Source organism: Dermochelys coriacea, chromosome 2 (genome assembly GCF_009764565.3).
Source record: "Dermochelys coriacea isolate rDerCor1 chromosome 2, rDerCor1.pri.v4, whole genome shotgun sequence".
Classification (NCBI taxonomy): domain Eukaryota; kingdom Metazoa; phylum Chordata; order Testudines; family Dermochelyidae; genus Dermochelys; species Dermochelys coriacea.
The window spans coordinates 2,845,752-2,860,197 of record NC_050069.1 but is presented as its reverse complement, the minus strand read 5'-3'; the positions used below and the strand labels follow the sequence as shown (position 1 = coordinate 2,860,197).

The following is a 14,446-nucleotide window of genomic DNA, read 5'->3' as shown; positions in this document are numbered from 1 at the left end:
GCTAATATAAGGTGACCTGGGGATACTTACTCCCCCTTGGACACAAAACCTCCTTTACCTGGGCACTAGAGGGCTGCGCACAGGCCCCGCCTGTTACCCCCATGGCTCCTGAAACAGCCAGAGGGATCACTGCAGCAGTGGAAGAGGCTTCCCCCGCCACCTATGACTAGAGGGCTGAACATATGGCCCTGACAGCTCTCCCTCCCCATGACTCCCTGTGTGGGAGGCGTGTTGCTGCCACAAGGCCAAGAAACATGTTCCAGCTCAGCCACAAGTCACTTGGCTTGATGTAGGAATCACTGGGTGAAACCATGGCTGGCATTAGTCAACGCAGACTAGGCCACTATGATTCCTTCTCATCTTCAACCCCTTCCCTTCCAGCCCACGCTCCTTACCACGGGGTCTTTGACGATATCTAGCAGGCTGATAATATTGGGACCTCCTCGGAGATTCTCCAGGATCTTAATCTCACGCTTGATTTTCTTCTTTTTTACTGGCTACAAGAGAGAAAATAAGAGGGTTACCACCACACAGACCTCACTGGACCTGTTTGCCACAATGACTTGGTCAGACAGCAGGGAAAACCCACATGGAGGATATGGGCTGAAGACAGCAGACCCCATCCAGTCTCTGAAGTGCTGTTCAGTCTGCACTCCTCCCCATGGAGAAAGGAGCTGCCATAACACGCTGTGTGTGCTGTGGAGCCATTGGAACAATGAGCTGCAATCCGGTTTCATCATCCTGGGAGTGAGGATACAGTTACTGTTTCTCCTCTGAGCGGTGGGGAGCTACACTGTTCTCAGCTTGTGGATTTAGTGCTGGATTTGCAGGACTGCTGTGACTTACTGAAATGGCAACTGGGGAGCCTCAATGTTCACACGCCACAGCATTCATAAACTCCACGCATAGCACCACTGAGATGCAGCCAGCTCGCGGGACGGGAGCAGACATTTCAGCCAAGTATATCATAAGAACGGCCATACTGGGTCAGACCAAAGGTGCCAGTGCCAGGTGCCCCAGAGAGAATGAACAGAACAGGGAATCATCTAGTGATCCATCCCCTGTCGCCCATTCCCAGCTTCTGGCAAACAGAGGCTAGGGACACCATCCCTGCCCATCCTGGCAAATAGCCATTGATGGACCTAGCCTTCCTGAACTTATCTTGTTCTTTTTTGAACCCTGCTGTAGTCATGGCCAACCCCTGCTCCTACAGTTTTAGATCACAGCAACAACAAGGCCTGGTGCATCTGGTATATGAGAGAGAGAGTGTGTGTGTAGGTGTGTACGTGTGTGTGTGTGTGTATGTACGTGTCCCACAGCACCTCCAAGTGGGGCAGAGAGTGGCATATGTTATGGACCCTCCCCCCCAAACCTCAGAAGCTATGTCAGTGAGTGCTGGGTAAGTGGATGGTGGAGAAGAGGGGAAAAGAGGGTGCATGTGGGGTTTAAATATGAGGAGGAGCACAGAATTTCCCTTCAGCCACCAGGGAATGTGTGCTGATCTTCCTGCCCCTCCCATGGACTCTTCATCATATCAGCTCTCGGAGTGCGGGTAGGGAGAGGAGGACAGGACAGACAATGAAAAGTTCTCCCTTCCTGTCTCATAACTACAGTCTTCCTCAGCAAAGGATCCATCACCCAAAGATCAGTAGTACAGATCTCAAATGCACAGGGAAGGGGTGAATAGGGAGCACCAGGTGGGGAACAGGATGGAGTTCAAGGCCCCCCACCGAACATACCCACCTTAAGGATTTTCACCACAACTTTTTCATTGTTTGTGATGTTGATGGCTTCAAAGACTTCACTGTATTTGCCACGGCCAAGTTTCCGCACAAGCTGGTAGTCATCTTGGTTGCTGTACAAGGAGAAGAGAAGATGAAGGAGGAGAACCCAGGTCAGAACCAAATACTGGGTCATTTTCAGAGAGCAGTTCTCCCAAAGACTCTGGTGAGGTCAAGAGAACTGGGAGCTGTTCTGTAGCAGACAGGGCTCCAAAAATGTACCCACAAATCCTAGACCTGGTGAAAAGCAGCTGCCATTGCAAAGGAAAACTGCTCTCTTGTGTACCTCAAAAGGACTCAAAGGGCTTTATGATTAGATACTAACAGAGAACATTTCACTCACCACTGAAATACAACCATCTCTGGGATGGGACACAACAGCTTGTGACGAAGTGGCACTGTTCTTAATGTTTTCTCTGAATACTGTAGGGGTGCCTCAGTTTCCCCTATGCATTTCTTAAGTCTCTAGGGGGTGGGATAAGGGGGTGTAATTGTTGCAGAGCAAAGGGCCAGTGTACATAAATGGCCGACACTCTGTTTCCTGGCGACTGATGGCCTGGTCCCTTCCCCCTGCAAGGTGAGAGCTAAAGGAGTTGGAGAACAAAGGAATCAGGTGACCTCCTGGCCCAGGAAAGGGACAAAGCCCAGAGGAGGAGGGGCTGGAGAGTGAGTCAGTTTGGAGCTGGATGGGGAATTGCAGGGAGGCCCAGATGGGCGTCTGGCCTCCCTGCCGCCGCCCCACCCCCCCAAGATGGACTGAGGGGTCCTGGTCTCTGTACCTACAAACTCTGTTTAGACTGTGTTCCTGTCGTCTAATAAACCTTCTGTTTTACTGGCTGGCTGAGAGTCACGTCTGACTGCGGAGTTGGGGTGCAGGACCCTCTGGCTTCCCCAGGACCCCACCTGTGCAGACTCGCTGCGGAAAGCGCACGGTGTGAGAAGGGGATGCTGAATGCTCCGAGGTCAGGCCCAGGAAGGTCGAAGCTGTGTAAGCTTCTTGCCCTGGAGACAGTCTGCTCACAGAGAGGAGGCTCCCTGATTGGCTTCGTAGGAAGCAGTTCCAGAGCATCGCCCGGTAAACTCCATGACACAGCTGCTTAACAGAGTGTAAGTTCACAAGTGTGTGTTCAGATTATTGCTGGAAGAATGCAGCTACCCAGAATCCTGAGGGTAAACACTTCCATGCTGAAGAAGATGGTTTTGGCAATTCAAAAACTTGGCACTCTTCCCTTTGAGAAGCAGATGGAGTCAGGGCTCCATGAGTCTATTGCCAGCTCCGCCTCCCAGCTACTGAGTACCCCTGAGCAATACGTCCCCTCTTTGTGCCTCAGTTTTGCCATCTACAAAATGGACAGTTGTGGGCTGTGAGGATTAATTCATTCCAAACTCCAGCATCGACTGATGGAAGGCACTAAAGGAGGGCAAAGATTTACATAGTACTTGCAATGCATTGCTGCCCTCTGTGCAGGGACCTGTCCATTTCTATTTGTCTATAAAGGATCATGCACGTGTGGAGCACTGTAAAAATAATCTTAACAAGGGGGAATCAGGAAATAATAGGATAAATACTACCCAGAGAACCTGCATTTAAGTTAAATCATCAGGGCCTCATGAAATTCACCTGAGAGGATAAAAGGAACTAGCAAAGCATTGGCAATTATTTCTGGTAAGTCAGGGAGGAAACGCATAAAGCCTCCAAAGATCTGATAAGAGTAAACAAGATGGGGAAAGAAAAGGAACAACAGGCAGAGAGTTTGACTTCATACATTGGAAATTAGCAGAGTCAATAAAAGGAACTGATCTCTCAACAGAGTAAAACACGGGGAGACAAGTGGACAGCATGGACACACAAACCAACCATGTCAGGCTCAGCACATGAAGGAAACAAGTGGGTTGTGTGTGAGAGTCAGCAGGGATCAGTTCTTGTTCAATGGGAAACAAGCACAGGAAAGTACCAGGTCAGTATTAGGAAAAAGGCTAATTCTAAGAACAGTCTGAGTGACAGAACAAGCTGCCAAGGAAGGATGTACAATTATCATCACTGGAGATCCACAAGGTTTTGGATTACGTTCCCCAGGGGGCTGGCTGGCTCAGGAGATTAGGAATTGGACAAGGAACCTTTCATCTCCAGGTCACCGGTCCCAGTCCAGGCTGTTCAGTGGCCAGCATATGAAATGGGGGGAAGTGGGGTATATCTTAGTCCCGTTCCCAGTGGACAGAACAAACCCAACACTGCAGTTAGCACTGACTGTTGCCAGTCCCAGCACAGCAGAACAGGCCTGGTACTAGCTCACATGAAGTTTTAAGTTAAAAGCTAAAGCTTATTTTACAAGATTTACCTATAGTCATTAGCACTCAAAGAGCATCCCACTTCCCCAGCGGTGAGAATTTCCACACTCCAAACCAGTCACCACACAAGAGTGGCTAAGACCCTCTCCACATGAGGGTCATTTTTCAAGCTTGCCACCAGCTCCACTGATGCTAGGAGCACTGGGAACTCTGCTATAGGGACATTGCTGGCTACCAAGAGCATTTTCAGTGCTGTGTCATTTAGATCTGCTCTGAGTGGAGTGACAGGACTTGGTGCTTGTAGCAGGGTGGCCACCTGCTCCTGCCTGGAAGGGCTTAAAACAGCCCTGGGAGAGGGCCGGGGCTGGGAGCCTTAGGCTGGGCTGATTGGGAGGCAGGCTCAGCTGTGGCCACGCCCCAGACAGACTCTGCTGGCCTTATAAAGGGGCTGCTGGGCTGAAGCTCAGGAGACTCTCTCTAGCTTCTGAGGGGGAGGGACCTGGCTGCAGGGACGTAAGCAGAGTACCTAGATTGGAGCAGGGCTGGGGAAGGGCCTGAGGAGCTGGGGAGCTCCAGCCAGGAAATCCCCAGGCTGTGGCCTAGTATTAGGCCCAACAGGGTACTGGGGTGGCAGGGGACAGCCCAAGGTTACACAGAGGCAGCAGGTCCAAACCCAACCTTGCCTGGGATGAGTGGCTCACAATGCAGTCTGCCCCAGGGTGCAGGGGCTAGCTGGTGACTGGCAGGAGCCTACGACTGAGGCGAGGTAGGGATAGAGGGTGGGGGTTCCCTGGGGAGGGGAGACCCTGCAAGTGAGGGGTTACTGCCAGGGGGCAGTTCCCGGGCGTACAAGGGGCACTGGGTCTGGGAGGGACGGGGGGCCCGGCATAAGCGGGACACCGGCCTGCAGAGGGCACTTCAAAGCTGGAAGTAGAGCTAATTCCCAGGACACCAGCAGGTGGTGCCGCAGGGGTGAGTCCCGCACGCTTACAGTGCTGAAAATGAGAGAAGCCATCGGATGCCTATCTATACATAAAGCTAACAGTCAGTCCAGCTCCACAGGTGTTAGCAATGATGAGAAAGTATCCAAAGCGCAGACAGAGCTGAAGAGACCAGCTCAGAGCAATAGGGGCTTCAAAATTTGTTACTATAAACTTGATTTTAATCTTCTTTTAAATGATAAAAACCTACCAAAGCCAGAACCCTCAGTAACTCCCCCTATAGACTATGCTCTGCAAATCCTAATCACAGCATTAGGCACTTAGGGCAATGTTTGCAAACGCACAGTGCTTAAAGCTGGACACCAAAATGAAAATGGCTGAATTTTCAGAGGTGCTGAGGACTTCGAATGGCAGGTGCTCAACACCTCAGAAAGTTAAGCCACTTATTGCTAGTGTTCTATCCACTAGGCAGTGTGACCTAGTAGAGTGCACACTGGACCAGGACTCTGGGGACCTGGGTTCTTCACCCTGCTTTGTCACTGGCTTGCTACTTGGGCAAGCCAAAGCCTCTCTCTGTGCCTCAGTTTCCCCATCTGTAAATTGGAGATAATAATAACGATACCAGATACCTCCTTTCTAAAGTGCATTGAGATCTAGGGATGAAAAGAGCTAGGTATCGTTATTATTCATAGATTCATAGATACTAAGGTCAGAAGGGATCATTCTGATCATCTAGTCCGACCTCCTGCACAACACAGGCCACAGAATCTCACCCACTCACTCCATTAAGGTGCTTAAATATATATTTCAGAAGCCTAACTTTAGGCCCCATTTGAAAGTATGGGCCACTGATATTATGGTGTTAAGCAACCTAGAAATACCACAAGCCGGTTCGCAAGTAATCTGGTAAGTAACCCCGGGGTTTCCCTTGACACCTTCGTACCCCCATTCCACGACGTGTGACTCGTAGTCCCAGGACTCACGGGGCCTCTGAGTGTTCACATCCGCATAGACCCTTGCTCGACTCGGCACTGGGCCCGCCATGCTTCCACAGGCAGAGGGTCAGCACCTCAATCGCCCTACAAAATATAAACACAAACCAACTGGAATGAGAATCAAACTCACCAGCAAAAGGGAAGAGGAGGATAAGCATGCATGAACAGGAAGGGAGTCTATGGGAAAAGGACACGGGGAGAGCACACACAGGACTGGCAGTGGTTTGTATTTCCAGACCAAAGGCTAGACACATACCCAGCTGCCAGTGGCACTGTGCTCTACTTCTGCTCCAGCACAGGGAAGAACCGGCCTCTCACCCCTCTGAAACATCACCCGCTCAGGTCAGCAGCACTGCAGCATGTGTGCAAGAGAACGAAGGAAGCCCACACTCCCACTGCTGGCCAGATTCTGGCCTCCTCCCGGTGACAAGACCTCGGGTGTGCAGCACTGACAGCCCTTTTAGCCTCTGGCAGCACACACACTCCCTCCCCCCTGTCCCAAGCACACTCACTATCCACCCAGGGGGCCAATTAAGCTAACAGCACAAACCTCCCTCCATGGGTCTCCAGTTTCAAGAGCTCCACAGCAATTAAGAACAAGCACCACTAAATCCTCACTGAACTAGTTAGCTGCCGTCTGAAAGCTGCTTCCCCAAAGGAGAAAGCCAGAAAAAGCAAGAGCCTAGAATAAGCTGTCAGTACCGAACCAGGATACAAACCACAAGCAGAGGCAAAACTCAGATCTGTCTCAAGACTGGAGGGTTTACGTCAGGACAGCTCCCAAACCACCCAACCCAGAGCACTACTGGCAAAGGCCACATCTTCTGGGCCTAAAATACAGCAGGTCACAGCCATCCATCCTGTCTGTCAGGAGGACAGCCTGCAGAGACGAACCCCACGTTATGCTCCATTACGGCCACAGCAACCCAAATGACGTACTGGCTGACCAGTTGTCATATCTCCTCACTCTGATTAGCTTGAGTGATCCTCCTCCAAGGAGCCTACCTTCTTGCTCAGGCATCATATGGTAACTGGTCCCTTCTCCGGGCAGGAAGAAAGGCAAGAATGGCCTCAGGGCAGGTAACCACTTTCCTCAGGGTCAGGGTGAACAGTTCCTTGACTCTCCCCAGGCCTGCTGAGCCAGGTCACATCTGGTTTAAATGCATCCTCCATACACTGCACCTGTGTGCTGAACATCCAGCACAACCAGGAATAATTAAGGTATTCACTGGCACAAGATCCAGGAACGAGAGGTTTCAGTGAAACACAGTAACCATCATGACCCTGAAAGGGGCAGAACCATAGCTCTGGGCAATTAGTAGGGACGACAGGTCACATTCTTTCAGAACTCACAAATGGACTCAGAGAGTCACCAGAATCTAACAGAGTGGGGTACCCAAACTTTGCCATAGATTCATAGATACTAAGGTCAGAAGGGACCATTCTGATCATCTAGTCCGACCTCCTGCACAACGCAGGCCACAGAATCTCACCCACCCACTCCTACGAAAAACCTCACCTACGTCTGAGCTATTGAAGTCCTTAAATCATGGTTTAAAGACTTCAAGGAGCAGAGAAGCCTCCCTCAAGTGACCCATGCCCCATGCTACAGAGGAAGGCAAAAAACCTCCAGGGCCTCTCCAATCTGCCCTGGAGGAAAATTCCTTCCCAACCCCAAATATGGCAATCAGCTAAACCCTGAGCATATGGGCAAGATTCACCAGCCAGATACTACAGAAAATTCTTTCCTGGGTAACTCAGATCCCATCCATCTAATATCCCATCTCAGGGGATTAGGCCTATTTTCCCTGAATATTTAAAGATCAATTAATTACCAAAATCACATTATCCCATCATACCATCTCCTCCATAAACTTATCCAGTAGAATCTTAAAGCCAAACAGATCTTTTGCCCCCACTGCTTCCCTTGGAAGTCCCTAGCCATACTAGGGACTCCACTGGCAAGTTGCCAGGAGCTCACAGCCCCTACTGAAGTTGCATAAAATGGAAACATCTATAAACAGGGATACAGTGACCAAGGAAACTACAGTTCCCAGCACCCATGAAGAGCGAACTCTGCATGATGAGACTTGCAGTCTCTCATCCTGCCAAGCAAAGTGGATAAAAATCAATTTAAAAAAAAAAATCTGACTTTTTGAGGAAAAAATCCTATCTAAAGATAGTTTTAATTAAGATACATAATAGTTCAAAAAGATATCTCATCATGGAATAGGGATTATAAATTCTAATTGTATAGTATGAGACAATATATTCATGTAATGTTTAAGAAAACTTTTGTAAATGAGTTCCAATAGTTCATGGATTAGGGACCCAATCTTATGGGGTTCCAGGGGCTTCTGTACAGATTATTTAGGGTAATCTTTCTATCTACCCAATGGGATTCAATGCTCAGTGGAGAAGATACCATCAGAGATGCTTAGTTTAGCAGTTCTCAAACTGGATTTGTGTCTCCAGGGATAACATGCTTGTTAACAGCAAAAATGTTTTAAAATAAATAAATAAATAAAATATAGAGGTAGGATGCATTTGATTTAAATCAAATTTATTTAAATCAGGATTTAAATCACTAGTCAGGAAGACTATTTAATCATGGATTGCGACATAAAAGTGCATTCTTGTTGATTATACCCTTAATACATATCCTTCACAACTCAGAGATAGATGTAGGTTTCATTTTTAGAAGGTACACACTTTTAAAGTGATTTATTTTGAAAACTTTTCAGATTAGTTTTACAGCTATATCGGAAAATGAATGATCGTTTGGTTATTTCATTTACCAAAGGTAATTGAAGCAGATATTTATGATCTCCAATTCAACAGGTTAATCATTAATATTTGGCGGATTTTCTTGCCATGCAGTATTAGAAGGAGAACATCACCAGACAGACATTTAAATTGTTCTATTTAACTAAAACTACGTTATGTATTCTGGATTTTTTTCTTCACCAGCAAAAACATAATATTTTAACAAAACATGATATAAATAAAAAAAATCTGATTTTTAAAAATTTTTTTAATTGTTGATTTTTATCCACCCTGATAAAAAATATTCAGAACACCTATATTAGAAGACCAAATGCCATAGCCCACATATGTTTGTTATTTTAGTTTAAAAATCCACCACACACTTGGGCCTCGAGGTTGAAATTGGGAGCGAATTCCACTATCGGGGAGCTTGGTTAGCAATCAGCTGCTGCCAGAATTTTTAAGTTAAACTTGGATAAACCAAAAGGCCTGTCAAACCTGATCTCAATGGAGGGGTTGGAAACCCAGGATATGTGACATTAGAAGTTCCCCTGGAGAGGGCCATGTCTGTTAGGGCCTTTAAAAATAAGCAATAAATAGCTAAAATTAATAAGAAGAGATTTCTTTTCAAGCTGTTAGTTTAAAAAAAAATTAATAACTGGGATGGGGTGTTAGGATTTCTTGTTTATTTCACTAGACTCGCTTGTGAAGCCTAAAGCCCTTGACAACATGCTGTAGGAATTGAGCCTACTTGGCTAGAGGTTGGATCATACAGAAACACAGGCATTGTTATATTGGATCAGACCAGGGAAACATCTAGTTCAGTATCCTGTCTCTCCCAGTGGCCGGTACCAGATGCTTCAGAGGAAGGTGGACAGTTATGGAATAACCTGCCCCTTGGGGTAGTTTTGTTCTAACCCCAGGTAGTAAGTGGTTGGTTTATTCCTTGAAGGAGGATTTATGTCCCTCCTCTATTTTTTTTCCTCCCTATCTGTTGTAACTGTAGCTGTTCTCCATAGTAACGTCTAAGCTAGTGATTTTCAGCTTTTCCCATACCTTGAGCCCATTACAATAGAAACCAATATTGGAACCCCCTTCCAGTCTAGCCAAGAGTGGTCACAACCCCAGGTTTAATCCTGCTAGGCTCTTGGTCTCAGAGATATTTTGTGACCGTGAGTTCTACAGGTTTATCATGTGTACTCCCTTTTATCAATTTGCTGTCTTTCAGTTTCATTGACTATGGGCCTGTTTTTGTATTATTTGAGAGAGAGTAAATAGGAGTACCCAAATTACCTTCTCTATTTGTTATTTTATACACCTTTGTCATTTCCTCTCTAAAGTCAACAGTCTCAGTCTCTCCTGTCCATCCTGGCCTCCCATTGATTCTGCTATGTCCTTTCTGAGATGTGATGAACAGAACTGAACACAATATCCTAGTGGAGGAGGCCTCACTGATTTATTGAATGGCAGGATGCTCTCAGTATTTCCCATGTGATTCTTTGTAGAGCCTAACGTTTTGTATGCTCTCCCCCCAGAAATAACTTTTTTGTGAGTAGTTACGGATGGGAACTAATAAGATTTTTCCATATTTTATTTTGAATCTCCTTAATTGGCTTTTTGTAAAGATGAGAGGCAATATGATCTAGTGCAAGGGTGGGCAAACTTTTTGACTCGAGGGCCACATCTGGGTATGGAAATTGTATGGCGGGCCATGAATGCTCACGAAATTGAGGGTTGGGGTGCAGGGGGGGCGAGGGCTCCGGCTGGCAGTGCAGGTTCTAGGGTGGGGCTGGGGATGAGGGGTTGTGGGTGCAGGAGGGTGCTTCAGGCTGGGACTGAGGGGTTCGGAGGGCAGAAGGGGGATCAGAGCTGGGCCAGGGGCACGGGAGGAGGTCGGGGTGCAGGCTCTGGGGGGGCGCTTACCTCAAGCAGTTCCCAGAAGCAGCAGCATGTCCCCCCTCTGGCTCCTACACAGAGGCATGGCCAGGCAGCTCTGTGTGCTGCCCCGTCCACAGGCGCCACCCCCTGCAGCTCCCATTGGCCAATGGGAGCTGCGGGGGCGGCGCTTGGGATGGAGGCAGGATGCAGAGCCCCACGGCTGCCCCTATGCGTAGGAGCTGGAGAAGGGACATGCCGCTGCTTCCGGAATCCACATGGACCCCGCTCCCCAGTGGGATCTCAAAGGCTGGATTAAAACATCTGGAGGGCCGGATTTGGCCCCTGGGCCGTAGTTTGCCCACCCCCGGTCTAGTGGTCTGAGCATATCATGGAGAGCTGGGTTCTAGTAATCCCAGCTCTGCTCCTGTCTCACTCTGTGATCCTGGACAAGTTGCTTTACCTTTGTGTGCCTCGGTTTCCCAAACGGAGTAATACCCAATACCTACTTCACGTGCGGCTTGTGAGGTTTACTTAGTGTTTGCCCAGGGTACTGCAAATGGAAAAGCATTATGTAAATGCTGTATGTTTGTGCTTTCTGTCACCTTTCGGTGGACAGATGCCATTGAGATGTGCCATGGAATTTCTTGTAGTTGATTTGACGATTGGATTTCCTAGAGGAATAGAGCCCAGGATTTTGTGTGTTAAAAGAATACATTTTTCTAAAACAATCTGTGTTAGCTATGAAGGTTTTGCTAGTTTCCTGTTGGGCTGGGAGATCAGGACAGTTGTTAGAAGCCTACTAACACAGCAGTTGGGTTCAGAATAAGGAAACATAAATGTCAAGGGCTGACAGATACATGTCCAATCAGAGGTGGGACAGGCCATCCTGCCTTGTCCTCCTTCAGTGAGTATGTATATGGTTTCTGTAGCCTATGAGGGTTCTGCAGTGCTAAGCACTTGGTCAATAGTGTCTCTTTGAGCCCTTCTCCAGGTGTGTATGTACAAGCTCCTAGTAGAAATGGCTCCATGGAACATAAGTGGCCTAATATGGCTTACAGCGTGACTCGTTATTGTTTTCGTCTTCAGTACAGAAGCTTGGCACCAGGGTGGAATTGATTTAATCACGGATTTCTACATAAAAGTGCATTCTTGTTGGTTTTTATAACCTTAATACATATTCTTCACGACTTGGAGATAGATGTAGGTTTCATTTTTAGAAGGTACACACTTTTAAAGTGATTTATTTTGAAAACTTTTCGGATTAGTTTTACAGCTGTATCAGAAAACGAATGATTGTTTGGTTATTTCATTTACAGAAGGTAATTGAGGCACACAGTTATGAAGTCATTGGGAGGTGAACCATCTCCAATTCAACAGGTTAATCATTAATATTTGGCGGATTTTCTTGCCATGCAATATTAGGAGGAGATCACCACCAGACAGACATTTAAATTGTTTTATTTAACTAAAACAACAATCTTCACCAGCAAACATATTATATTTTAACAAAACAAGCATATGAATTTTTGAATTTAGTTAAACATTCAAGTTTTTTAAAATCAGGTTTGTTTTTGTTAAAATTGTTTTTAACTAAAATAGTTAAATGAAATATTTTTTAAAAAAAATTAACTTGACTATGTCAGCCAGGTCAACATGAGAAACTTAAAATATTGGCTTTGGCAGCTGACTCAGTCGTCTTCACCTTCATTTTCCTGTTTGGTCATAATCTGGAAAAGAAAACCAAGCTTTCCTGCTTCTTAGGTCCCAAACAACTTCTCAATTTGGAATGAATTAGTCCAAAGGAAGAAAAATGTTCTTTCTACACTGGCAGAAGAAGCTACTGCTGGTATAAGTGATATGATCACTTCAACAGTCTCTGAATCCAAGTGCTTAAGTGACGTCCACCAGTTCGCTGCTGTGACTTCCTTTAAAACATCATCAGCAAACATATATTTCTTGAATGTTTCACCCTTAGCTCTGAAGTTTATTATAGTTGGTGTTATAGAGGGATGATTGCTGGATGTCCATGTCATAGCCAACTCCTCTTCTTCAGCAGTTAAGATTTGACCCTGGTACTGAGTATTGAGAATATTTGCAAGAAAATGAACTGGAGATAGTGCTTGTCCCATTTGTTTTTTTAATGCTTGTAATTTAACTCTGTCATTGCATATTTCTCTTTTTAAGATCTCGCTCGGTTCCTTCCAAATTTCAATAGCATCAGCAATAAAACAGCGATTTCCCTGCATTTTGTTCAAGGCTATAGAAACAGACTTCAGGGTGCTCAGCACGTGTTTAACATTTCTCTTAAACCCAATGTTGAGAACTTTGGCTGTGTATAATGATGCAGCCTCTGGTGGGACACTACTGAGAGTATCAATTCAGGACAGATTGCTTAGAGCAGTGCAGTCACAGCCCAAGGCTGGGGTTTCTTCACTATTCAGACACACGAAACCAGCCAAACAGAGAGAACTTTAGTCTCACCCCGAAGGCTAACCAGAAGTCTACTGCTAACAAGCAATTGCCTGAGACACTCCAGTTTTCCAGTACCAGCACCACTCCTTGTAGGGATGAATGGTTATGAAAACCAATACCCCAGTAAAAGAAAAAAGGTTCTCCTGATCCCAAAGAACCAAGCCCCAGACCCAAGTCAAAATACCAGTCAGATCTTACCCACAAATCATGTTGTTGCCAATCCTTTAGAATCTAAAATCTAAAGGTTTATTCATAAAAAGACATAAATATAGATGAGAGCTAAAATTGGTTAAATGGAATCAATTACATAAAGTAATGGCAAAGTTCTTGGTTCAGGCTTGTAGCAGTGATGGAATAAACTGCAGGTTCAAATCAAGTCTCTGGAGTACATCCACCGCTTGGATGGGTCATTCAGTCCTTTGTTCAGAGCTTCAGTGTAGCAAAGTTCCTCCAGAGGTAAGAAGCGGGATTGAAGACAAAATGGAGGGGTTTCCAGGGCCTTTTATATCCTCTGCTATGTGGAAGGAAACCCCTTTGTTCTTCCTGTGGAAAATCACAGCAGCAAGGTGGAGTTTGGAGTCACATGGGCAAGTCACATGTCCATGCACGATTCAGTTCTTTACAGGTAGAGCAACCATTGCTCACATGCTACCTTGAACGTTCCCAGGAAGACTCCTCATATGTGGATTGGAGTCTCCCAAGGTCCAAATGCTTCACTGGTGCTACTTAGAATCAAACACATTGAGATACAAGTACATAGCCAATATTCATAACTTCAAATACAAAAATGATACACACATACATAAGAACATAAAATGGCCAAACTGGGTCAGACCAAAGGTCCATGGAGCCCAGTATCCTGTCTACCAACAGTGGCCAATGCCAGGTGCCCCAGAGGGAATGAACCGAACAGGTAATGATCAAGTGATCTCTCTCCTACCATCCATCTCCACCGTCTGACAAACAGAGGCTGGGGACACCATTCCTTGCCCATCCTGGCTAATAGCCATTAATGGACTTAACCGCCACAAATTTATCCAGTTCTTTTTTAAACCCTGTTATAGTTCTAACCTTCAAAACCTCCTCTGGCAAGGAGTTCCACAGGTTGACTGTGCGCTGAGTGAAGAACTTCCTTGTATTTGTTTTAAAGCTGCTGTCCATTAATTTCATTTGGTGGCCCCTAGTTCTTATATTATGGGAACAAGTAAATAACTTTTCCCTATTCACTTTCTCCGCATCACTCATGATTTTATAGACCTCTATCATATCACCCCTTAGTCTCCTCTTTTCCAAACTGAAAAGTCCTAGCCTCTTTAATCTCTCC

The 14,446-nt window shown here is 46.2% G+C and overlaps 1 protein-coding gene across 3 annotated transcripts in view; it reads right to left on the bottom strand.

Moving 5' to 3' along the window:
* Positions 1-14,446, bottom strand: part of LOC119851510 (casein kinase II subunit alpha-like) — a 65,830-nt gene that overhangs the window by 22,160 nt on the left and 29,224 nt on the right. For 2 of the 3 annotated variants that reach the window (XM_038391452.2, XM_038391453.2), the window contains exons 3-5: positions 5,955-6,090; positions 1,744-1,855; positions 396-497 (exon numbers count right to left, since the gene is read on the bottom strand). In XM_038391452.2, the coding sequence (XP_038247380.1) occupies positions 396-497; positions 1,744-1,855; positions 5,955-6,055 (315 nt within the window). In that variant the 5' untranslated portion in view covers positions 6,056-6,090. The remainder of the gene's footprint in view (positions 1-395; positions 498-1,743; positions 1,856-5,954; positions 6,091-14,446) is intronic. The other variant, XM_043509869.1, reaches the window with a different exon arrangement.